Here is a 25,729-nt window from a genome sequence, read left to right on the forward strand (position 1 = left end):
AGAGACCAAAACAAAAGACAACAAACCCTGAAAGAGTGAACAGATCTAAGGAATGAAGACCAGAAATCTCAGACTTTTGACTCCCTGCTTTGGAAGGACCCAGTCCCAGATCAAAGTGATCTGGTCCAAGTGGTGGGTGAAGCCAAATCTTTGCATCTCATGGTGGGTCTCTCTCAATATAAAGGGATGATAATGAGCTGAAGCAGCACCAGGAGGGCTACAAGCGCAGATGTCAGGACACTTTGAGCTCAGTCACTGATAACTTACTTATGACAATACACAGTCATCTGTAGTAAGATAGCTAAGGCTTGGTCATTACCTTCTGGGAGGTAGCATGTACCGATTCCAGGGTTGATACAAAGAATCATCCTGGGCCACTACCCAGTGTTACCAGGCCCACTAGTCATGATCTTCCTGCTTCTGGTAGTTATGGAAGAATCCAAAAATATTTTCACTTTTAAAGGTCTCTGAGAAACTAGCCCCTTTCTTGAGGGGGGAAGGTAAGGTAGAAGAAGGTCAGCACTTAAATGTGATAGAATGCTGAAAGAAAATAAAAAGTCAGATTTCTTTAGGGGAGCTAGGTGTTATGGTCCACCTTGGTGTCAGGAGGACCCTAGTTCAAATACTGACTCAGACACTTGATAACAAGTTATTTAACCTTTGTCGGTCTCATTTTCCTCATCTGGAAAATGGGTATATCACAATGTGATTGTGATGATGATCAAATAATATATATAAAAAAAGCTTTGGAAATCTTAAGAGTGCTATAAAAGTATTAACTGTTATTGTTATTATAATGTCTGAGGTTGGCAAGTGGGTAGGATTGGGTGGAGGGAACACCCTTTTGGGCTAAGGGGTAGAAGCTATTCTCATTCTCCCAAGAGTATGTATGCATAAATATGAAAACTTGTAAACAATGACACTTTGTGTTTACTCCCTGGTTTCCTTTATCCTGTGTGTAGTCTGCTTTGCCCATATTTCCTTGTATTTGTTAGATTATAAGCTCCTTGAGGGCAGGGACTGTCTTATACCTCTTTTTATATCCCCAGCACTTAGCACAGTGCCCTAGCACATAGTAGGTGCTCAACAAAGATATATTGATTATCATGATCATTCTCATCATGATCATAATAGATTATATAGATAAGTATATTTTACATATAAAACCATTGACTAAAAATATATGAAAAATCTAACCAGTACTAAAAATAATTCATTGAAAAAATAACATGGTTCTTCTACCGTACAGAATATTTATGGCTGTTAAAGAGTGTTGGCTCTCATTTGTAATCTGAAGCTTAAAAGTAAAGTGACATGATTTGGTTTTGCAGAAATGTCTAACTTCTCTAAATCCCCATCGTTGCTATTTAAGGCATTTACCAAAGACAGACTTGAAGTACTTTAGGAAGCCATAGAGGCTTCAAGAGCTTGAGCTTTTTCAGTGAAGTTCTTTTGAAATGGCATCATGAAGTCTTCAAAGTCCACCTCATAAGTGAAACGCTCACGACGCATTTCTCTTTTCTTGATTAATTCTGCAGTGGTAGCTTCAGGGCTCCAGAGCTGTAAAGAAGAGTAAGAAATCATTACAGCATGCTTACCAGAAAATAACACCGATGTCAGAACAATTTTGGGGTATGAGGAAATCAGGAAGATTAAAGTATCCATATTTACTTCTTTTTTTGTTTGTTCGCTTTGTTTGTTGTTGTTGTTGTTTTTCAGGGCAATGAGGGTTAAGTGACTTGCCCAGGGTCACACAGCTAGTAAGTGTCAAGTTTCTGAGGCCAGATTTGAACTCGGGTCCTCCTGAATCCAGAGCTGGTGCTCTATCCACTGAGCCACCTAGCTGCCCTATATTTACTTTCAAATTAGTTTATCTTTTCTTTTTTTTTTTTAATAGAAAGAACTTTTGTGATAATGGGCACTTCCAGCACCATCCAACAAACATTTATTAAGTGCTTACTTTGGATAAGTCACTATAGGCATAATAAATTTAAGTCCCTAAACTTAAACTAATAACCAAAACAACAACAACATCACCACCACCATCATCGTCATCATTTTAAAGTAGAGACCTAACAGAAGATATCAAAATTGTGTGGGAATTTAACAAGCTCTCCTACTGCAGCTGCCCTGATGATGATTTCAATAATTCTGCAGATGAGGGTACATCCTAATGCTCTCATTTTCACTTCTGAAAAGCAGACATTTTAACCACCTGTGCAATAGTTCACAAAATATGGAATACGAAAGGATGATATCAGGATAACATCTTGTTCTTAGACTATTTCTATCTCATCTTTCCAAAAAAAGGTGAGAACAAGATATATTAATAAAAATATTAACAGCACATTTGACAATCAATCTAGTATTTTATAACTAGTAACAAAGCTTTTTAGAAACACTCTACTCTCCAGTCCTCACATCAGCATTGTGAGGTGAGCAAGATGGGTATTATTATCTGCATCATACAAATAAGGAAACAATTGATCCGGGGAGGAGTAGAAGCCAAAGGTCATACAGTTGTCCCACTGCCATACCATGTTGTCTCCCCTTCCAAATACCCTCCTACTATCTCATCTTGGCAAAGTGGCCCCTGCTTCAAATGTCTAAGGTTTAGAATGGAACAAAAGGAAAATGAATGAAAAAAAGAGAATATATGGGATTCATTTTTTGCTTCCTTTGTGGTACCAGAACTAAATTCTAGAGGTTATTCACAGTTGCAGGCAAGGCAGGCCTTATGCACAGATGAAGGAAATTTGGGCCTCAATGTTATAATTTGATGGACATTGGGAAGATCTCCCTTATCCTAAATAAATTCCTCACCACTTTCGGTGGATGGGGTAGTTGGAATATTTTAGGTATGAAATAACAAAATGTTATAGTAGGATCTTTGGGTAGGAATAAGAGAGATTTAAAGAGAAAGACTGAACTCCAGGACTCAGAGTTGTTTATTGGCCATTATAGATGGAAGAAAGGAGTACAATAATATCCTTAGAAACAAAGGATTCAAAGAACTGTTAATAAAAAACTTAGAAAGAGATCTGGTTTGGAGTAGACTGTAAATTCAATTTTGAGTCTTCAATTAAGGAAACAAGACAACATGAGAATAAGTTTTAGGGAAATAGAGAATTAGAATTCAGGGAAAAAGTCAGGTCAAGAGAGGAAAATTTGAGGATTGTGGGTATAGAGGTGATACTTGAAGCTCAGAATAGGTGAGCTCTCAAAAGAAAGAAATATAGTGAAAAATACAAAAAGCTAAAGATGGCCTTGGAAGAAGCCCCCAAGGCAATGGAAGTGGAGAAGGGAACCAACAAAGACGGAGATGGAGTAGTCAGAGTGGAAAAAAGGAGAAAGAAGAATTTCAAGAAGAAAAAGATGTTCTAAATTCCAAAAGTCAAAATGGGATTAAGAAAAATGAAAATTAAGAAAAGATCTTTGGATTTATTAAGGAGTTCATTACTTAATGTTTATAAGGATTTTTCAGAGTACTGTTTGGTGTAGAAGCCAAATTGAAAAGGGCGTTATAGGGAAGAAATGGGTAATGAAGAAATTGAAGCAACAGGAATAGATCACTTGGTTCAAGAAGTATACTCACAAAATATTAGAGCTGTAAGGGACCCTAGAATTTTACACTGAAAGCAAAAGAAAAGAAAACCATGGCACATACATATCGTACATGCTAACATTTTACACACTATTGTATGAGGATTCTGTAGGGTGGGGAAATTAAAATGTTTGTCCGCTTTTTCCCCAAAATGAAGGAAAACTGTTTCTGCCTGTAAAGGCAGAATATAAGATGCTACTGGAAAAAGATGAGATTGAAAGTGCTAGAGAAGGAAGGGTTGATTAATATAGGTTGACAAAGTCTCCCATATTTCTGTGCCTTTGCATACTCTTTCTTCCAAGCCTGAGATTCACCATCTTCCTCGCGTTTGCCTCTTAGAATCCTAAGTTCAAGGTCTCTCTGAAGAAAGATTGCATGACATGGAAGATGCTGGCAAAGGATTGCCCGGCATGGTATACCTGCATCAAAGAAGGAGCTGTGCTCTTTGAGCAAAGCAGAACAGAAGTAGCTCAAAAGAAACACACGAGGATGCACAAATTAGAGAATTCACCCGAAATATTCACATGGACTTTTCGTGCCCGACCTGTGGTAGAGCATTTTGAGCTGCAATCTGTCTGATCAGCCATAGTCAGACACACTGTAACTTGACTCTAACATAGTGATGTCATTTTGGTCCTCTTGGAGAAAAAAGGACAACAATCAACTATGTTTTCTTCAAAGTGCAAACCAAACATCTCTTCTAATTTTTCAGCCTTTCCTGATCCTCTGAAGCTGTTAGGGATTATTTTCCCTATCCTTTTACATATCTATCCGGGTGTATGCATTCATCTTTAGATCCCCTGTAGAATGAAAACTCCTTGAGGGAAAGGGTTGTTTAATTTATGTCTTTGTATCCACAGTAGCAAAGCAGTGCCAGACAGAAAGAAGCTTGAATAAATGCTTGTTGATTGATTCCTTGACCAAATTATTAGATAGTAAAAGGTTAGCCTAAGAAGGAAAAAAAAGACATCTTTTTCTCTGAGAGTTGTGGGAAGAAGACCAAGATATGTTGAAGTGAAGATGAATAGATAAGGAGGATGCCTACAGGATGACTTTGGTCTCAGTATGGAAACTGCACTGTCCATCAGGAAGTGATATGTTTAGAATCAACAGAACTGAATTTGAATCTTGCAACTTAGTACTTGTAAAATCTTGGGGAAGTCACTAAACATTTCTATGTCTTGAGGTTGCCTCTCTAAGTTCCTTTCTCTTCCAGCTCCTGTATATCTTCTGGACTTTTCAGTAAAGTAGAAGTAAGTTACCTACTAAGAGAGAGATAGGAGGGCAAGGGGGTGGGGGAGGGACTTAAGGGAAAGTCCCAATACTTATGGCTGTGGAGAGCATACTAGGGAATCAAAGCAAGATGGATGAACAGACTATACTGATTAATTGCATATAACAAAAATAGTTTCAAATATCTATAATAGCTCCTAAAAACTTTGAAAACTTATATATGGTATTGAGAGTGGTCATCATGAAATACAATAAAGGTAAATTCTTCAAAGAGTATTATTATGAATATCAGTTCCTGAATCTCATTCTATCCTATTTTCTACTTTGACAATAAATAACAATTTCTTTGTAACTTAAAAATCTGATTTATTTACTTAACATTATTATTATATGTAATGAGAACATGTATAGATATGGAAACTTTGGTATCAAGAGATTAAGTGGTAGCACGTAGCAAATGTGGAAACATAAAAAGCTCATCTTTATTCAATATGAAAATATTTGGAAGAAAACTGGAAAATTCAATTAGCTATCAGGATTTTCTGGGGCGATATTTACATATAGTCTGAAGGTTACAATTTAAATATTGGTTACTTGCAGAGATTCAGGATTTTCCCTTTCCTGTGGATTATATTCTTCACATGAGCAAGTATATAAAGTATCATAATTTACAAAGAAGTAATGATCTGAGGGAAAAGATTAGTAGATCTTAACAATATTTTGAATATTGCTAAAAAATAAAATGGACAGTGATACCTTCATGCATCTTATCAGGTTAGAAACTAAACCAATGAGAATTATGTTAACCATATAACATTTTAATTAATACACTTTATTTCAAGAACATTTGAAAACCTACAGTGTGAAATTATAAAATAATATTTAACTTCTGCCAAAGTACTTACTTTTCGTGGTACAAATGTGATGTTAACTTTCTTTGTAAATCCACTGGTAATTAGGGAATTGAGGTGAACAACATTATCCTTAACGGGCACTTTTACTTCCTTTATGGGTGGGATATTATAAACTGGTGGAAGTGCCTCCTGAAATTTAATCCAAAAAAGTTATCAGTCATAGAAAAACATTTTCTATGTTTTGTAGCTTCTTTTCCTTTGCAATATGCTAGGCTGGATTCTAAAGCAAGAAATAAATTTATATACCATTTCATTCCATTGTTAATAAGTAAAAATTCCAATCCAAGCTGAAATGGCTCCAATTCAGAGACCGTGCAAAATTTGGGGAAAGCTGGCTTTGACTTTAACTTGTTGCAGCAAGAGCCATATTACATAAAGGCTTCACTCTGGTCTTTTGTGACCAGGTGCTTCTCCATTGGTTGGGAGGCTGGCTATCTACTGAAAACTGTATTAGCATATGACATCAACCTGTCATCTACTATGTTGGAGTTATTATCACTTGCAGCCATCAGTTTAACTGTTCCAGTCCCACACCAAGGGTTCCCCTTATTCCCTTTCATTCTGGGGCAACCAGGACTTCCAGGGAACCATTCCTATTTCCTACGAGCCCCTAGCCTTCCTCACTGTTGACAATAGATGCTATACTTCCTCTGCCAGTCACAGTCATACTCAGAAATACCCATCTTCACCTTTTCCCTGGTTTTCCAGCATGAACTTTTTTTGGTGACTCAGAGCTAGATAGGTAGCAAGCTTAACACATTCCCAGTCGATTAGAAGCATGCAGGGGAGGGGAGAAATAGAAAACATGATGCTTTCCAGATTATCAAGCATGATACTAAACTGTCAACTAAGCACAGCATCTCGGGGAAAACGAAGGGACCTTAGCAACCATCAAAGCCAAGCCCATCCCAAGGAATCCCCTCTATTCTGGTAACAACAGGATGATGGATCATCCAGCCTGAGCCTGAAGACCTTCCATAAAAGGGAGCATGCAACACATCCTAAAGGGCTTGATTCCAATTTTGTACCAAATTCCAATTCTGATTGTAAGAATTTTTTATTACGCGAGGCTGAAATCTGCCTCTCTGTAACTTCCTTTTATTGTTCCTCTGGAGACACTCCTTTTATATTTGACAGTCACAGGTATCACCTCCTCCAAGTCTTTTTTCTTTACTTTCTCATAAGGGATGGTTTCCGTAGTCCCCTCATCATCTTAGCAGCCGCCTCTCTCTTCCTTATAAACTCCAGCTTGGCCAATGTCATTCCTAAAACTGCCATTAAGGACTTAGTGTGACTTTCCAGATGTGGTTCATAATAATAATGATGTTCCAGATATCATTTGACTAAAGCAAGGAACACCATGATTATACCCTGCCATGTTTAAAACTCTAAGCTTTTCTTAAGATTGCTACCAACCTTCAGAATTTACATTTATTTTCTATTAAATTCAATCTTATTGGATTCATCCCATTGTTCAAGCCTGCCCCAGTTCTTTTTGGCTCCTGAGACTATGGATAACTATGTTAAATTGCACATGAACAGATCAATTGATTCATGTTGCACTCCAGGAGAGACATCTCTCCAGGTTGACAATGACGCATTAATTAATGACCCAACTTTTTTTTTTTGCAGGGCAATGGGGGTTAAGTGACTTGCCCAGGGTCACACAGCTAGTAAGTGTCAAGTGTCTGAGGCCGGATTTGAACTCAGATCCTCCAGAAGCCAGGCCCGGTGCTTTATCCACTGCGCCACCTAGCTGCCCCAATGACCCAACTCTTAGTGTGGTAATTTAATGTTGAGAGTTGCTGTGCACTAGAATAGCACACCTCTTAACCTGGGCATTCAGGTACAGTGGAATATTATAGATATATCTTAGAGATGTATTGAGTTATTTTAGGACTAAAAGAAGCAATGTAATCCTTTTTGTTATTCCTTATAAGCCTTCCTTTTTCCTTGAACCATGATGATATTGTGTTTGAAAAATTTAGAATTCAATGTAGGTTTTTTTTTTTAAAAAAAAAACACTAGTTAATTCTGGCATATCTAAAAATATGTTAAAGTCTTTTACCAATTAACCTTTACTTTGTTAGGGGGCTAAATGGATGGATATTAATAGCATCTCACATTTAGTGTTTTTACAAAAAAATAAACCCAACTTTTTCTCAAACAACCTTAAGAGGAAAGGGGGATACTAGTATTATTATATATTATATATATATATTTTTTCTTACCTCTTCTTTATGAACTTCACCAGGTGGAGCTGGAGGTTTAGGAGGTGATTTTTGTTTACCTTTTCCTTTCGTTTCTACTGCTTTTGGCAAATGGTCCATCTTGTCTTGGATATAATCAATTATTCTATAGTCAGCATAGGCTTTGGCAATATCCAGAGCATTATGTCCTGTTTAAAAGATCACAGTAGTCAAGATGGGGTGTGTGTGTGGCCAATAAATCTTTGCAACATTAGTTCTATGGGGTTCATAAGACATTAGAGTCTGAACAGACCTGAATGGTCACACCTCTTCACTCAGGATCTCTTTCCACTATACTGCATTGCTACATGAGTTCATTAAAATTAAGATACTTTAACTTATTTTATTTTATTTTTGTTTTTTGCACAGGGCAATGAGGGTTAAGTGACTTGCCCAGGGTTACACAGCTTGTAAGTGTGAAGTGTCCAAGGCCAGATTTGAACTCAGGTCCAGAGCCAGTGCTTGATATAATGAGCCACCTAGCTGCCCCTAAAATTAAGATATTTAAAAATGCCACTTATTGGCATCATTAAAACAACTAGCTCTATTCCTCCCTCCCACCCTTTTTTTTACTCTCTTTAATGAGGTATCTCCAAAACATGGGTAGTAAATATCGACATATCACACACTCAGTACCCTTTAACTATGGTTGCTTCCTTCCTCCAAAGAATCATGGGATGTTGTAGCTGAGTGCCACTTTAGAGGTAACCTAGTCCAATCCCCTCCATTTCACAACTGAAGAAACCAAGTAGGGGGCAGAGAGGTTAAGTCACTTGTCCAACATCCAAGAAAAGTAGGAATCTAAACCTATGCTAGTAAGTATTAAGTGTCCGAGGCCACATTTGAACTCAGGTCCTCCTGAACCCAGGGCCAGTGCTCTATCCACTGCGCCACCTAGCTGCCCCTAAACCTATGTCTTTTGACACCAAATCCAGGGCCTTTTCTAGTGCATTATGCTGACTTCCCTACCATGAATGTTGTTTCATCCACGTTCCATAGTTATAGACCTCAGGAATAGAAGCATGTACATGTGTAAGTGCATGTGTGTGTTTGGGATTTGGGGTGATTGTGTGCAATGACTACACTGTTCACCCAACTGCTGACCCAACATTGCATTGGCTTATCTGTGATACTTTTATAGAGCTTAACAGAGGTTACAAAGACTATCAGTAACTAGGGAACAATTCATTTCTTAAACAAGAGTAAGTTTATTTTATTCTCCCTATGCTTGGGAAGTTATTAGTATTCTCACATATATAAAAATCCCAAATAATAATATTTTAGATTTATGAGTGTTCTTTATTTCTTTTTAAAAATTTTTCCATATAAATATTTTATTATTTTCCAGTTATATTTAGAGATAGTTTTCAACATTTGTTTTTATAAGGTTTCTAGTTTCAAAATTTTCTCTCTTCCTCCTCTCCCTTCCACCCTCCCCAAGACAGTAAGTAATCTGATATAGGTTATATATGTACAATCACATTAAACATATTTGTGCATTAGTCATGTTATGACAGAAGAATCAGGAAAACCCTCAAAAAAGAAAAACAACAACAAAAAACAGTATAAAAAGTATGGTTCGATCTGCATCTAGATTCCACAGTTCTTTTTTTTTATGAGTTTGAGGAGCATTTTCCCTCATGAGTCCTTTGGAACTATCTTGGACCATTGTATTGCTGAGAAGAATCAAGTCTATCACAGTTGATCAACACATAATGTTGCTGATACTGTGTACAATGTTCTCCTGGTTCTGCTCATCCCACTCATCATCAGTTCATGCAAATCCTTCCAGATTTCTCTGAAATCTGCCTGCTCATCATTTCTTACAGCACAATAGTATTACATTACATTCATATACAAGTGGTCTTTATTTCTAAGAAACTCTAATGGAATTGGCCCTAAATTTATAATCTGTGGTGTGGAAAATCTCAGATGGCCTTCACTTGGATTCTTAGAGCCAACAATGGCCACTACTCAAGTCAATCCTTTGTCACCCTTTAGTAGGAAACTAGAATCCACTGAAACTTTAGTCTCTACTTCTTATATATCATAAAATGAATCTACAGATTTCATGTGATCATGTTTGTAGCCATGGCCAAGAAGCTTCAGAAGTAAAACTACATAGCAATAAAATGCTAGATGTCTTGAATACTCTTGGCTAGGCCCCAGTCTAATTCCCAATTAATTTCTCGAACATACCTTTTCTGTTTGTAGCCTGAAATTTAGCACCTAATTCAATCAAATATCGTACAGTATCCAGTCTACAGCTTTCAATGGCTCTCATTAAAGGTGTTGAGTTGTTGATTGAAGGTGCATCTATTGTGGCTCCATTCTTAACAAGGAGTTCAACAATATCCTGTTGACCTGCATGGCATGCATGATGGAGTGGAGTCCATAGGAAATTATCCGTTTCATTAACATTCGCTCTATAAAAAAATTGCATTAATTAATGGTATTGTGTTACTTTCAAGTTACTTCTCTTTAAAGTTGAACTTAAGTTGAACTTTCAAGATAGTATTATTTCATCTGGGACAGTTAGGTAGCACAGTGTTCTGGGCCTGGAGTAAGGAAGACCTGAGTTTCAAACCCATCCTCAGACACTTACCAGCTATGTGACCCTGGGCAAGTCACTTAACCTTTTTGTCTCAGTTCTTTATCTATGAAATGAGCTAGAGTAGAGTGATGAATTAATGGGATTTAGCAGATACTCAAAGACCCACCTGGAGATTAATCTATACTGCTTGAATCAAGTGAGAGTGATTGACTGCTGATTAAGCCTACTTCAAGTTAATTGGATTGTAATCACACCTGGCTATCCCTTAAGAAGGTATTGTTCTCAGAAACTAGACTGTGAACTCAACTTGAGAACACCTTCAAAGCCAATGGATTTGGATGACGCCAACCAATCACCTTGAAGCAGTGTGTAAGTGTGTATAGGTCTGTTCCAGACCTATAAAAAGCTTCCACAAACAGCTTGCTAGAGAGTTCCTGATTAAAGCAGGCTCGTGGAGGAGGACTTCAGGAAGAACCCAACCAGGCTGGAACTCTAGGCTAGGTAGGACTTCTTTTTCTTAACTCCTTGTGAATACCTCTATGCTTTAATAAATGTTTAGTGCCTAAAGACTGGTGCTGAAGCTTCTGATTTAAGGCGACCACAATTTAGATTTTAAACATCACAGTAGGAAATGACAAACCACTACATATCTTTGCCAGGAAAACCTCACTTGGGATCATGAGGAGTCAGAAATGACTGAACCAACTGAACAACCATAATAATATTATTTCATACAATTTTTATGAAGCTTCTTCAAATTAGGAAAGTTGTGATTAAAGTAAAATGACTTGTCATAAATTTTGAGGGACTTATGATTTCCATTATGATTTTTAAACATTCTGTACTGCAAGCTACTTTAAATGTTTATTTTCTTAGCCTTTGTCTTTATTCTTAAAGTTGCTACATGACAAAACAGTACTAGCTCATGGTTATGTAATACTTTATAATTTATGAAGTACTTTACTCACAATAAACCCAAGTGGCAAGCAAAACAAATATTATTATCCCCATTTTACAAATAATGAATCTAAGGATCAGAGAGATGAAAAGATTTGTTCTTAGTCTTAAAGCCAATAAGTCTTCAAATCATGATGAAAATTGATTATTTTTGCCTTGAAGTCAGTGTTTCTTTTCACCTCACCACACTGCCTCTATTTGCTTCAAGTATGTATGCATTTATGCATGCATGCATGTATATAGACATGCACATATGCATAAAAGTATATGCATATACATATGTATTCATATAATACAGTGTATATATACATAGTCATATGAATCCTTACATACGCACATACATTTTTACATTTACATATACACATACATATATAGAAGCACAGAGATCAGAGCTCATGAGAAATTTACAATAGGAATAATCCATTTTTGGATACATAAATCTTTTCTTACACATTGCTACTTAAAAAAATTCTCTTTATGTCTACTCCTGACTATAATATTTTAATTTCAAATTTGTACTCTTTTATAAAGGTCACTGTCAAATAGATTACACTTGGTCTGCAAAAAATCAATTTATTAACATATGTTTCAATATTTCTGTGGCTAGTAATCATATTATTTTAGATATAAAAGTTAAATAGGTAAAGGATTTAAAGCAATAATAACAATAGCTAACATGCTTATGAGGCTTTAACATTTTCAAAGTGCTGTACCCGTATTAGCTGGCATTAACCTTAGAACGGTCCAGTGAAATCAGTGTAATATATTTCAATTTTATACATGGGGAAACTGAGACTAAAAGATGGTTAGTGATGAGGGCCACACAGCTAGAGTTTGAGGGAGAATTTGAACTCAGACCTTCCTGCCTTCATGTTTAGTTCTCTACCCATTTCATCAATGTCAGGGGACTATTGTCTTTTCCAAAGTTCTTTCATGTCTGTTATGCCCTCTGAGTCTCACAATATAACTGTGAAGCAGGTAGGGTATGAACACATTTTATTTCCTGAAAGTACTTCTTATTTTGGTACTTCAGAGAGCTGTGATTCTGTGGGTATAGGTCTTCCCTCCACTGACCCAGATCACAGTTTCCCTAGAACATAGCCGAGGGATTTTTAGAATTTCTATGAACCTCAAAGTCATGATCATGGAGCCAGCCTAGTGATGAGCCACTAGGAATTTAACTTTTAGTCTGGTCTTTGGATAACTAACAAATAATCCATCACTGTATCTATAACTGATGCCTCTCCAGCTCAGTAGGAAAACCAGGACGAGTGGGAGCTGGTCACCTGTACTCTAATAAGTAGGTATCATAAGGTGATACCATGTACTTCACATACTTTTAATTCCCCAAACCACACAGCAGAAAACAGCGCTCTCTCGCTCTCTCTCTCTCTCTCTCTCTCTCTCTCTCTCTCTCTCTCTATATATATATATATATATATATATATATATATGCACACTATATCTTTATATCTATATCTAAACCTATACCTATATCCATATGTGTATATATCTCTAAGTATAGAATGGAGAAACATGACTAATTTCATCACTCTGGCCTGTCTATTAACATACAGAGAATGTTGGGAGGGGGTGCTTTTTAAACTTCAGATCAGACAGAATCATTAGCTTTAGAGCTGAAGAGGGCCACCATAAAGATCATCTAGTTCAACCTCAGAATTTAATGTCATAAAGGTCATGATGCTAGTAACCAGAAGAGTCAGAATTCAAACCCAGGTTCTCTGAATATAAATTCAGAGTTCTTTTCACTATGTGCTACTACACACATTTTCTCCTTCCCCTTTTATCTCCCCAGGAAGATAAAGCAGGATCCAAGGCCCCTGCTTATCAGTCTAGTCGCATCTTTGAAATTGAAAAGTCATGTTGGGAGTCAACAAGGATAATGTAGTTTGATTCAGGTAAACAGAATGGAGAGACTATTTTCTAAGGAAAAGATGTATTTTAGAGAGAGGAAAAAAAATTGATGTTAAAATTTTGTTTTTACATATATTTTAGAAAGTAAAAGTCTTTTTAAAAATAGTCCATATCTTGTTTGAATTGACTGGGGTATCTCAATAGAAAAAAAAATACATCTCCAGAAGGTGCTTCCCCATACCACTTAGTGGTATATTATGTTATTTAACTAGGTTGAGGGTAGTGTGGAAACCTGATGGTCTAGCTTCTTGGTTTCCTTACTGCTACACAGAACCTTGGCCTGGAGGTGGGGTGGGGTGGGCAACAGGTCTTTCCAATAAACAGTATATTCCTTCACCAAAGTCCTAGGAGTATACTGTTCTATGGCAGTAAGCCACAGACCACCTATTGATCACAAGAGAAGTACAGAACTACATTCTCCTTTGGCTTTGTAGGAGAGTGTTTCTCTAGATCTTCAGAGAGCAAAAGGAATTTAAAAGAATCTCTTGTACTTATGAATGTAGCTATTTGCCCAGAGGAGGTCCGACAGGGAGTTGGAACTGAAAAGATGAGATGCATTCAGGAAAACTAGTCAAATTCTAGAATGGTATTGGTACCCTAATATATATCACAATTTCTTTTAACCTTGAAGAATGATGAGCAGAAAAAGCTTCACTATAGTAACATACCCCCTTTCAAGAAGAAATCTCACAGCATCTATGTTTCCACATTCACATGCAGCCATTAATGGAGTTTTATAAAATCTGTCCTTCATATCTACTGGTATTCCTGCTTCAAATGCTTTTTTCAGGGATGCCAGATCACCAGCTTTAGTGATGTAATTAATATTGCAGTATATTTTCCCAGGGTCATCAACATACCAGGAAGAATCATCCTGAATGGGATGTTTGGGCGGAAGATCTCGGTTAAATCTACTGCAGTCTGTAATGTTTTGGTAAGTTTCAATCATATAATAAGGTGGCCCACCCTCCTTTCGACGCTGAAACACGTTGTCAGGAATATAGCAGACTGGAAGGGGAAGGACGAACTTGCCTTTCTTGCTCTTCTTGCCCCTTCCCTTCTTCTTTTTCTTGGGTCCGTAGGATCCCAGCACAAAGGACTTTTGCAAATACTTAGTCCCTTTAAGGAATTCATTAATGTTAACACCTGCTCCTCGGCTCTTTTCATGTTGCTGAGCAAGAACAACTAGATTTTCAGGGGTTGCTAAAGTCTGCATTTCCTCAAGTACCATCACAAAGTCCTCTTTAGTTAAAGTCCCATCACCACGGTCCAAAGGAGCAAAGGCATCTCGCAATTCTTTTTCATGTTCATAAGACCAGTCATGTAATCTAACAGCCCAGGGCGGGTTGGGATTTTTCACTCCAGGCCTGGCTAGTTTTTTGGCAATCCGCTCAGCTCTGCGTATTTCTTTGGATGCTGCCTTGAAGCCACCTTCTTTAGCAACATTTCTTGGTGTCTTGTGCTCTAAGTTCTTCCATTTTAGATCGCATCCTAAAAAAACCCACATATTTCTTTACTATTTGGGCAAAAGGCTGGCATTTTTTTGTTCTACAAGCATTATAAAGCAAATTTGTAATATTATTCAAGCAAGTATTGCATGTTTCTATTTCTAATTCTGTGTAACATAGTCATAATGGTTATTTCTAAGTACTGAGTGTATTTACATAGGAAAAGATTAATTAGAAATAGAATGTTACGTGATTCAATTCATATAGAAACAGCATTTCCACAGCGTGGATAACTCCTCCTCTGACTCAGATCACAACTCCTCTATGCCTTCATAAACAGACTTTTTGAATTATTGTGATAATAACCATTCATCACCCTTCAGCCAATATGGTGATGGGCATCTCTTCAAATTCAGCTAGGATGTACATAGAGACATATATTCAAAATCCTTCACTACTAAAGGCTTTCCAGTTTTACAGGACAGGGATAACCTTAGGGAACACAAGCATTTTCATGCCAAGATGAGGCACCGGGATGGGATTAACTAAGATCATAAAAAGGTAAAAAAAAAAATCAGAGCAAACTGCTATGATTCTAACTTGATATGATATTTTTCTTAGACACTGTAGATCAAACAGCAACATTTATGAAATACTTACTATGCATCAAGCACTATGCTGGACACTCTGAATATAAAGATAAAACTGAAAAGTCCCTGACTTCAGGGAGCTTGCAGTCTAGCCAGCAAGACCACAGGAGCATCTATTGGTGTGTACAAAATATAAAATAGGTAGAAGGTCACCTTGGAGGAAGGGGAAGGCACTAGTTACAGGAAATGGCTCATGTAAAAGGTGGCCCATGAAGGAAATTAGGAATTATGAAAAATGGAGACAAGGAGAGTATTCCAGGCAGTAGGGACCACCAGTGCAAAAAATATGAAGACCGGAGATGCCATGTCATGCGTGACAAACATAAAGGCCAGTTTGGCTGGATTGTAGTGAGTAGAGAGGAATGATATATGATAAAGTTGGAATGCCAATGGTCATTTGTAGATAATAGAGAGCTATCATAGTTTATTGAGTAGGGGAGTAACTTGGTCTGACTCATTTTTCAGAAAAATCAGTTAGGCAGCTTTGTGGAAGATGGATTAGAAAGGAGAGGGACCAATTAGGAGATTGTTGCAATCATCCAAGCAAATGGCAAGGGGGTCCCAAACTAGGGTGACATTTGTGCAAGTGGAGAGAAGGGGATATTTTCAAGAAGTGTTGTGGTGATAGAAAGAAAGGATCCAGAGATTTATTGGATACATGGGATGAGTGAGAGAGAGGAGATGAAGATAATGCTGAGGATGTGACCCGGGGTGATAAGATAGATAGTGGTGCCCTTGACATGATTAGGTGAGTTCTGAGGAGGGGTAGATACATTAGAATTCTGTTTTGGACAAGTTAACTTTGAGATATCAATGGGACAACCATTTAGAAATGTCCAATAGGCAAATGGTGATGAGGGACTAGAGTATGGGAAAGGAGAACTTTTGAACTTTGTAGTCTTTGAACAGAGAAACCAGTTGGGGTAGGGGAGGGAAGGAGGATATTCCATAAGAATAATGGGAGAAGAGGGATTTTCCCCACATTTCATTTCTCAAGAATGCTTTTCGCCCAGATGATGAACTAAAAAGTCATGGATTAAGAAATGGTCTGTCATAGTAAACGAAAAAGTTCAAGAAAAAATGTCTATGTATTGAAATCTAGGCTTTACTCCTCTGGGAAAAAAAAATTTCCACTAAAGACTCACTCTGAGATATATCATGGCATGGAGGTGACCATGAGTTCTTGAAGATTTTGCTCTACTAGGCATTACTAAAGCTAGAAAGGTGTGAAGTATGGACCTGATGATGGATGATACAGATGACATATGAGGAGTTGTCTAATTAAGGTGGAGTGGCATATCTCATTGGGTCGATTACCAGGTGGTCAAATTAAGCCTTAGTACTTCAGAAAATCCATTAGTTAAGTCAAATGGTATGATATAATGTATTGCTGAAATGATATTACAGCATAAAAATTACTTTATATTAAAAGCAACGAATCCAGTGTAAGAGAGAGAAGAACCATGATGTATTAGAAAGGGAACTGAGCTGAAAGTCAAGAACTTGGTTCTTCTAATATTGATGCTGTCACTAAGTAAGGGTATGAGATAAATAATTTGTTTGCTGGCTCAGTTTCCTTAATAAGAGGATTGAACTGGACAATCTGTAAGCTCCTGACTAGCTATTAGGGAAAAGCTATGAAACTTCTGGGAAAACTGGAAAGCAATTCGCCAGAAATTAGGCTCAAATCAATATTTTATATCATATTCCACAATAAATTAAAATCAATTCAGGACCTGAATATTAAGGATCATACCATTACAAGTGAGAAGAGAAGCAGATCATATGTATTTCTCAACTATAGGTAAAAGATATATTCTTAACCAAACAAGAGGAGGAGGCAATTGCAAAAGATAAATAAATTCGATTACATGAAATTAAAAAGGTTTTGCACAAAGCTAATCCATCTAATGTAAGAGGAGAATTTAATGGTGAAAAAAAAGATCTTTGTGACAAATTTCTCAGATAATGGTTTGCTCTCTAAGGTATACAGAAAATTAGAAATATATAAGATTATAAGCCATTTCCCAATAGGTAATGGATCAAAGAATATGAACAGTTCTCAAAAGAATCACAAACACTATTAATAACTATTTGAAAGAATGTTACAAATCAATAATAATAAGAAAAATGAAATCATCAGAACAACCCCTGAGGTTTCATCTTATATCCTGAATACAGAAAAAGTTGAAGAAAAAATATTCCATCCAAAAGTGGGCAGAGATCAGGTCTAATATGAAGTCACACAGGAAGTAGACTGGAAGAATAAGCAAATAAAAAAGAACCCCAACACCAAGAGCTATTATGCTTATAGAGATGCTCAAGACATACCCATGAGAAGAGAATAAATCCAAAACATCCACAAAGCTGCAAAAAGAAAGGAAGTTTGGGTAAAATTTTACTAGAATTACTGAAAAAGATGAACTGAGAATTTTAAGAGAGCATTTAAAATGATTTTATATTTAAATGATATGAGAGCACTAGAGGAAAAATGGAAAAGAAATAAGAGTTATGGGAAAAAAGAACTAGAAAGGAAATTAATAGCTTGGCAGGGGATTTATAAAAGACTTGTTTGAATAACAAACTCCTTGAAAATTAAAATAGATCAAGAAAAAACGAATGTCTACAAAACAAGATCAAAAGATTGAAGAACATGTGAAGTACCTTATAACAAAAACAACTCAACTGGAAAACAGGTCAAGGACAGAAAATTTAAGAATCATTGCACTATGTCTGAAAGTTATTACTCAAAAAGAGCTTTGACACTATATTTCTAGAAAACACAAAACTTCCCAGATGTCTTACAACCAAAGGGCAAAATAGAAATAAAAAGAACACAGCAGTCCCAACAGGTGTTGGGAGTTCAATGGTGACAGCGTAACTTCTACTCTTCTCCCACAAAGAATTCCTTCTACAACATCCCCAAGAAGTAGTCTTCCAGTCTCCACTTAAAGATCTCCCTTATGGGGGAATTTATCATTTCCCCCAGGGCAACCATTCCATTTCTCAAGAGTTCCAATTAGTAGTAAATGTGCCTCTTTGCAGCTCCCCATACCCTGTTCCTGGTTCTGCTCTCTAGGGCCAAAAAGAACAAGCCTAATTAAGACTCCACATGACAACCCTTCAAATTCTTGAATACATCTACCATCTATTCTCCTAATCTTTTCTTCTCAGGATCAATGTCCCTTTATCCTTTAAATAATCCTCATTTAACATGGGTTCGAGGCCCTTCAATATTTGGTCTCCCTCTTCTAGATACTCTGCAGTTTATCAATGCCTTTCCTAAAACATAATAGTCAGAACTGAACTTGGTGCTTCAGTTGTGGTCTGTGGTCTCCCTGAGCAGCTAGGTGGTTCAGTCAATAAAACACCAGGCCTGGAGTCAGTAAGACCTGAATTCATATGTGGCCTCAGACATTTACTGGCTGTGTGGCTCTGGGCAAAGTGACTTAACCTTGTGTGCCTGTTTCTTCTTAGAGGTCAAATGAGCTAGAGAAGGAAATGGCAAACCACTCCAGTATCTTTGACAAGAAAATCCCAAATGGGGTCATGAAGAGTTAGACACAGCTGAAATTATGGAACAACATTACCTCCCTATTACTAATCACTAAACATTTCAATGTAGTCCAAAATCACATTAGCACTTTTTGACTACAGTATCAGAGAGATGACTTGTATTGAGTCTGTGGTTCACTAAGACCTCTAGATCTTTTTCAGACTTCTGTCTTGTACATGTTAAGTTTTTCTTTTTTACCCTGAGCATAAGAACTTACATTTATCTCTACTGAATTTCATCTTTGTAGATTAAATGCAATGTTCTATTCTCTCAAGATTTTTTCAGATCCTTACCCTTTCAGAGAGCATGTTAGCTATTCTTAGCTTTGCATCTTCTACAAACTTGATGGGCATGCCTTTAATCCTGGATAGAGTATAGTTCCATAATTGTAAATTTCTACACCACAGTTCCATAATATGGAACTAAAAATATGGGCTAAAAAAGCCAGGTGTGATAAAAAAGTAGAGGGCTAACACATCAAGAGAGAATAAAAATGTGATCTTTTATTTTCATTTTGCACTTAAACATTAAAGTGCATTCTCTATATACACAAAATACCTGATGCAACAAAGAACACAGTGAAAATAAATCTACACGATGGCCACATTTCTTTCTATAATTTGATTCCATCACCTCTATGTTAGGAGGTCAGAAAACATACATTATCCCAGGTGCTCTGGAGACATGGTTAAGCATTACAAATTGCAGTTCTTCAGTCTTTCAAACTTGTATTTTTCAATATTATTGAATGGTTGCATTCTTTTGATGGTGTTCTTTTCAATAATGTTGCCCTTGTAAAAATAGTTCACTGGGTTCTGCTCACCTCACTCTGTTTTAGTTCATACTACCCAGGATTCTCTGAAGTAGTTTCTTTTGTCATTTCTTTCTAGGTTTTTATTATATTTCAACATTCCAACATAGTTCTAATCTTTTCATCAGGAATGCTTGAAAATCCTCTATAACAATAATGGTCCATCCCCTCCCCCCCCTACTGTAAGATGATAAACAAAACTTTTCAGCATAAGCTATTGTGGCTTATAAATTTAATCTTTTGACCTTTGGATTATTGTATTTGAAAATCTCCTCTCATTTTCAGTAGGAGCTTCCTGGTCTTGCATGGTCCTAACTGTGTGGAACGGGACCTTAAAGTTTGGGCTATAACATCCCTGCGATTTTCCCTTTTATGGTTTTATTGAAGAGGTAATTAGTGGTTCTTTTTCTTTTCACTTTGTCCTCTGGTTCTAATAGATATGGGCAATTTTCATTTATTACTTTTTCTGAAAACTAGTGTCCAGGCTTTTTGTTTGTTTTTCTTGAATAATGGTTTCTCAAGAGACCACCTCTTCTTGAACTGTTTTCCGAGGCATTGGTTTGTTATGTCATATCTTATACTTTTTTCTATTTAAAAAAATCTTGATTTTTTTCCACTATTTTTGCTGTTTCAATAGACTCATTGATTTTCATTTGGTCTCTTCTAGGTTAAAGCAAATTATTACATGGTCAAGGCTTATCTCTTCCTCTTCAAAGTTATTTATTTTCCTTACAATTCTTTCCTGTAGAGCTTTTATTTAATTTTTTGTCTCTTGCTTCATTTCTTCTAGGAATTCATATAAGTACTTATGGAAAAATCTATCTCCCCCGTCCCTTGAGTCACTGCTTGTATTTGTTACAAAATTACTAAGTAGCATAGTAGTAGCTAGGCCTGGAGTCTGCAAGACCTTAGGCCAATTCTGGTCTTAGAAGTTTAAGTGATTTCCTCAGAGGCATAAAGCCTAGTAAGTTTCTGTTTGCCTCATTTACCTCCAATGTATAGCACCTACCTCCCAGAGTTGTGAGCATCAAATGAGATGCTATTTGTAAAGCACCGGGCACAGCGCCTAGAACACAGTGGGTACTTAATAAATTTTTGTTCCTTTCTTCTGGGTATATTTCTAGATCTACAGGAATTTTTTGATACTGGTTAGTGTCTTTAGTCATCTCTCCATCTTTATTTCCTGAATTTGGGCCCTTGTGATTTTTATGTGACATGTTTGGCCCCACTTGGTGTTGCCTAAAGTCACCTGGGTTCTTGCACTGACATCCTGCTCCCTGCATCTATGAGGTTCAGGATGCTCTAACATCATGAGCATCTACAGCATTGGAACAGAGAGTGCTAGGAAACCTGGAACCCTTTGGTACCAGGGTTGTCCTGATTTGAGCACTGACATACACTCTGGTTGCTGTTTCTCCCCAGGCCTTCTGAGGACCTGCTGTGGGTTTCCACATATCCTTGGGCTTCCTACCTATGTAGGTACTCTTTTGGATAAAGAATCGTGCAGGCTACCATTGTCTTTGACCCTTCTCTTCTCACACTTTGGAGGCTGCTGAAAATGGCACTGACACTGAAAATGGACATTTAATGAAATAGAGGACTTCCAAGAATTACTGATAACAAGACCAGAGTTTCTTAGAAACATTGAAATGCAAACACTAGAGTCAAGAGAAATAGAAAAAGATAAACATGAATGAACAATCATAAGAGCCTAAAGGAAATGCTATTTACATCCTAATATATGTGTCCTCTCTGAACTCTATCATTATCAGTAGTTATAGAGGGAGACTAATAAGATAAAGTACCTGAACATGGTTCAGCTATGTCTTAATGATCATTAAAGAAAAATGAAAAGTCAAATGAAGAGAAATATACTGAGGAACATGGAGGGAAGAGAGCAGAAATTATATCATATAATTAGAATATTAAAGTATAAGTATATATAAATAGTATAAAAGGGTAATGAAAATGAGGGACACTTGAATCTCACTCCCTCCAGAAAAACATTTCACTCAAAAGGGAAAGAAGAGAAGGGAGAGGTGGGAGTGGGGTGGGTAAGAGGAACAGTAGATTAAGGGAGGGGTCATTTCTAAACAATATGAACTCCAACTAAAGAGGGTAGCTTGCCATGAGGGGTTTAAAAAGAAAAAAAAGGATAAGAGTCTACACTTGTTCTCTGAGTGAGGGGAATATAAGAAAAGCAGAGAATTAGAAGCAAACCACAACAAATCTAGAACACCAAACTCTTCTTCTTTGTAAAAAGGGGGAGAGAAACAAAGACATGGAAGAATTTAAGAGAATAGAATGTACAGAGACACATGATTAATAATAATATCTGTGAAGAACTCTGACAATGCAATAACTATCCATGATTCCAGAGGATTGATGATTAAGTGTGCTATCCACATCCTGACAGAGAGATAATGGATTCAAGTTGAAGAATAAGAAATATGTTTTCTGAATAAGGCCAATGAAGTAATTTGTTTGGTTTCACTATGCAAACTTGTTAAAAGGATTTTTTTCTTCTTTTAATGGGGCATGGGGTGAGGAGAGAAAATAAGATTTTTTTTGTTCATTAAAAATAACATTTTAAAATGAAAAATAGAAATGTAAAAAAAAAAGAAAAGAAAAGGGGATACATCAAGATCTAGAAAAATAACTGGAATTCCTCTGGGTAGTCTCTGCCAGTAACTAGGAACAGATGCTGACAGAAAGCTTTAAAGTCACTAAAACAATTGTAAAATTGTCCCAACACAGCTCTTTTAGGGTCCATTTTAAAAGTCAGAATCCAAATGGAGAATGGAATCAATGGTAGGAGCAATCAGCAAAATACTACTGTGTCATGTAGTACTTATTGCGGGATGGACAAATTCATAGGGAAAGAAATCATAATTATAAAAGTTCTGAAACAGGTGAAAACAAGACACATAATACAGCATAAATCTGTTGTAAAAGATATTAAATCCTATGGACATTAGAGACTAGCAAAATATTTGCTTTGTTGGTTGAGAAATGAAGTAGCATGAAAGCTAATAGGAAATCATACTTTAATATTTCTGAGAATCTCTGATGTTATCAATATTCAGAGTCTTTGCATGATCTAGACACAATCCATCCATAGTTTCTTATCCTTGTCCATGACTCTTGACCATGAACCCCAAATAAATGTTTCCACAGGAAAAGAACTACTGTATTTATATCTATATCAACTGATATTATATGGGTACCATACATTTCTCCATTGCTCTTTAGGTGATCTATATTGTGAATTCTTCAGATTGTCGTATTACATTCTTTGTAACTATTTAGCATAATCAGAGCAATTAAATATGGACTTTTGTTTCAGGGAGAAGTTTAGTATCCTTAAAAGCACTATGTAATATTACAAATGCAATTCAGCCCTCCCTTTACCTCTACTTCAACTCTAGGCTTAGGTTATTATCTCTATGCAATGTTGTTTGTTTTCAAGATATATACTAATACAATAACTATAACCAAAAGCATATCAAAATCTGTACAATACTCATCTCTTATCTAATTTTCCCACGTATGTATAGTTAGGTTTAACAGGGAATTCTACATCTACTTTCTCCCCTCACACTCGTATGGATAGTTAAGTTAGACTCTACTGAGTGATCATGAAACTCAGTCTGAAGCCTGTGAAGTATTCCTGCTCTTAATGCAATTAGAACATCATCCATAAACAGAAACACCTGAAATACCTCACCATTGATAAGGAATCTCTCTTCCACTTGGTCTTCATATTGGCCATCCTTCAAAAAAAGCATCTAATACCTTTTATGATACTTTAGTAAAAGACCCATTATTTTGAAATCCATATGGACAATAGTTGGTTTGAAGAAATCTTTTAAGGTGAAACGTTGATCAATCAATCAAATATGGGATTTTAGGAGTCAACATACATTATCCTATATTTTATACTACCTAGGTCTATTTTCTACTTTTCAAAAAAATGTGCTAATAATGATGTGTTATATTATAAAATATGATGCAAGTCTATATTTTCCCTGTTTTTTTTCAAAGTTACCCTCAATAAATATGATGATTATTTTCATAAGGTTTTTGTAGAAATGATGAAGTGGGCATATGGAAGAAAAGTTGCTGATATTTTCTCAGTGACCTTTTTTGATAATAATATTTGTATTTTTTCAAGTGTATCTATCGTCCCCATCTCATCTCTCTGCTTTCTATACTTTGTTTTGTCTAGCTACTCCTGCTGTGCTTCTCTTTATTACCATTTATTTCTACTTCTTCATATAGCACATCGGGGACTATTATAATATTAGAAGTCCAATTGTGTTGGGTCTACTTTCACTGATGAAGAACACAGTTACAAAAAACTTGGCAGATTTTTTTCCATTTGTTTCGTGCAAACTTCTAGGTTTATCTTTAAATGCTCTTGAGGTGATCTGGTTTAACTGCCAAAATCACTTGTTGACCTTTTTGTAAATTTCGTTTTTTTCTACCACATAACTGTTTAAGTAATGATGCTGATAAAAGTCTTTTACAATCCTATTCCACAAAATTTTGCATCTAAGTTTATATTCCAAACAAGTGTTACTCTTGGTTGTCATCTCTTTGCAAAGAGATCATGTTACTGAATCACAGAATCTCAGAGGCCATCTAGTTCAATCCATCCATCCATCCCTCCTTACTGATGCCTTTTTTAGAATCCTTTGGCCTTCTCATTTTTTTTTTTTGGTTTTTTGTTTTTTGTGAGGCAATTGGGGTTAAGTGACTTGCCCAGAGTCACACAGCCAGTAAGTGTTAAGTGTCTGAGGCCAGATTTGAACTCAGGTCCTCCTGACTCCAGGGCCGGTGCTCCATCCACTGCGCCATCTAGCTGCCCCTGGCCTTCTCATTTTGACAATTAATTTACATTGGTTACACTTCCCTGATAAATAGTGATAATTCTGTTCCAATCTATTTTCCATCTTCACCATCGATAGTGTGGTCTACATAGGTCAGGTAAAAGTTGCCTCAATGAAATCCAATATCTTCTCATTTAAAATTTTTCTTCTAATTTGGTATTAATTTTTGCACTAACAAGCCAATGACTTAATGGAAGAGAAAGCCAATTTGAAAATGACTTTCCTATCAGTAACCAGCCATTTCTAATTTGTTAAAATATAGTGAGTATTTCATTTATTATGGTATTATTCACATTTAATTTTAATAAATTATTTTATAAGTAAGCCAAGTTATACTCAATTTTCAGTGTTCTTCAAAAGTGACTTTAGACATAAAGGGCACAAAAAGGAAATAAACTCATCAGAAAATTTATCATAGTTTTCAAAGAATAGTGAAATATGGACTTACAATTTTGCATTTATTTCTTCAGTGCCTCCCACAACACATTTTAATAATTGTTCTATCATATATTATGTTGGGTATTAAGAACAAACATACAAAATAACAATTAGAATTTATCTGAACACAACCATTAAGCTAAGTCTCTTTTTCTCTAGTCCAAGCAGGCCCAGTTCATTAAAATGATCCTCCTATGGCATGATCTCAAGGTCCTTCACATGCTTGGTCATCACCCTCTGAATACTCTTCAACCTAACAATATCCCTTCTAAAATGTAGAGACCCAGAACTGGATACAATATGCCAGTGAGGTCTGACCAGGCCAGGGTATAGTGGGAACTATCCTCTTCCTAGCCTTGGACACTATGTCTCTTCTTATGCAACCTAAAATTTGTGATTGTTTTATGACCCTATTTACTCATATTGAGTTTATGGTTCATTAAAACCCCAAGATATTTTTCAAATTAGCTACTATATAGCTATATGTG

The 25,729-nt window shown here is 36.4% G+C and overlaps 1 protein-coding gene across 2 annotated transcripts in view; it reads right to left on the reverse strand.

The window, feature by feature from the left end:
- Nucleotides 1-219: 219 nt before the first annotated feature.
- The window catches only part of ANKEF1 (ankyrin repeat and EF-hand domain containing 1), a 53,919-nt gene continuing 28,409 nt past the window's right edge, over nucleotides 220-25,729 (reverse strand). For both annotated transcript variants that reach the window (XM_043987557.1, XM_043987556.1), the window contains 5 exons: nucleotides 14,115-14,937; nucleotides 10,200-10,426; nucleotides 7,983-8,149; nucleotides 5,743-5,880; nucleotides 220-1,560 (listed from right to left, as the gene is read on the reverse strand). In XM_043987557.1, the coding sequence (XP_043843492.1) occupies nucleotides 1,402-1,560; nucleotides 5,743-5,880; nucleotides 7,983-8,149; nucleotides 10,200-10,426; nucleotides 14,115-14,937 (1,514 nt within the window). In that variant the 3' untranslated portion in view covers nucleotides 220-1,401. The remainder of the gene's footprint in view (nucleotides 1,561-5,742; nucleotides 5,881-7,982; nucleotides 8,150-10,199; nucleotides 10,427-14,114; nucleotides 14,938-25,729) is intronic.

This window comes from Dromiciops gliroides, chromosome 2 (assembly GCF_019393635.1).
Source record: "Dromiciops gliroides isolate mDroGli1 chromosome 2, mDroGli1.pri, whole genome shotgun sequence".
NCBI classification, from domain to species: domain Eukaryota; kingdom Metazoa; phylum Chordata; class Mammalia; order Microbiotheria; family Microbiotheriidae; genus Dromiciops; species Dromiciops gliroides.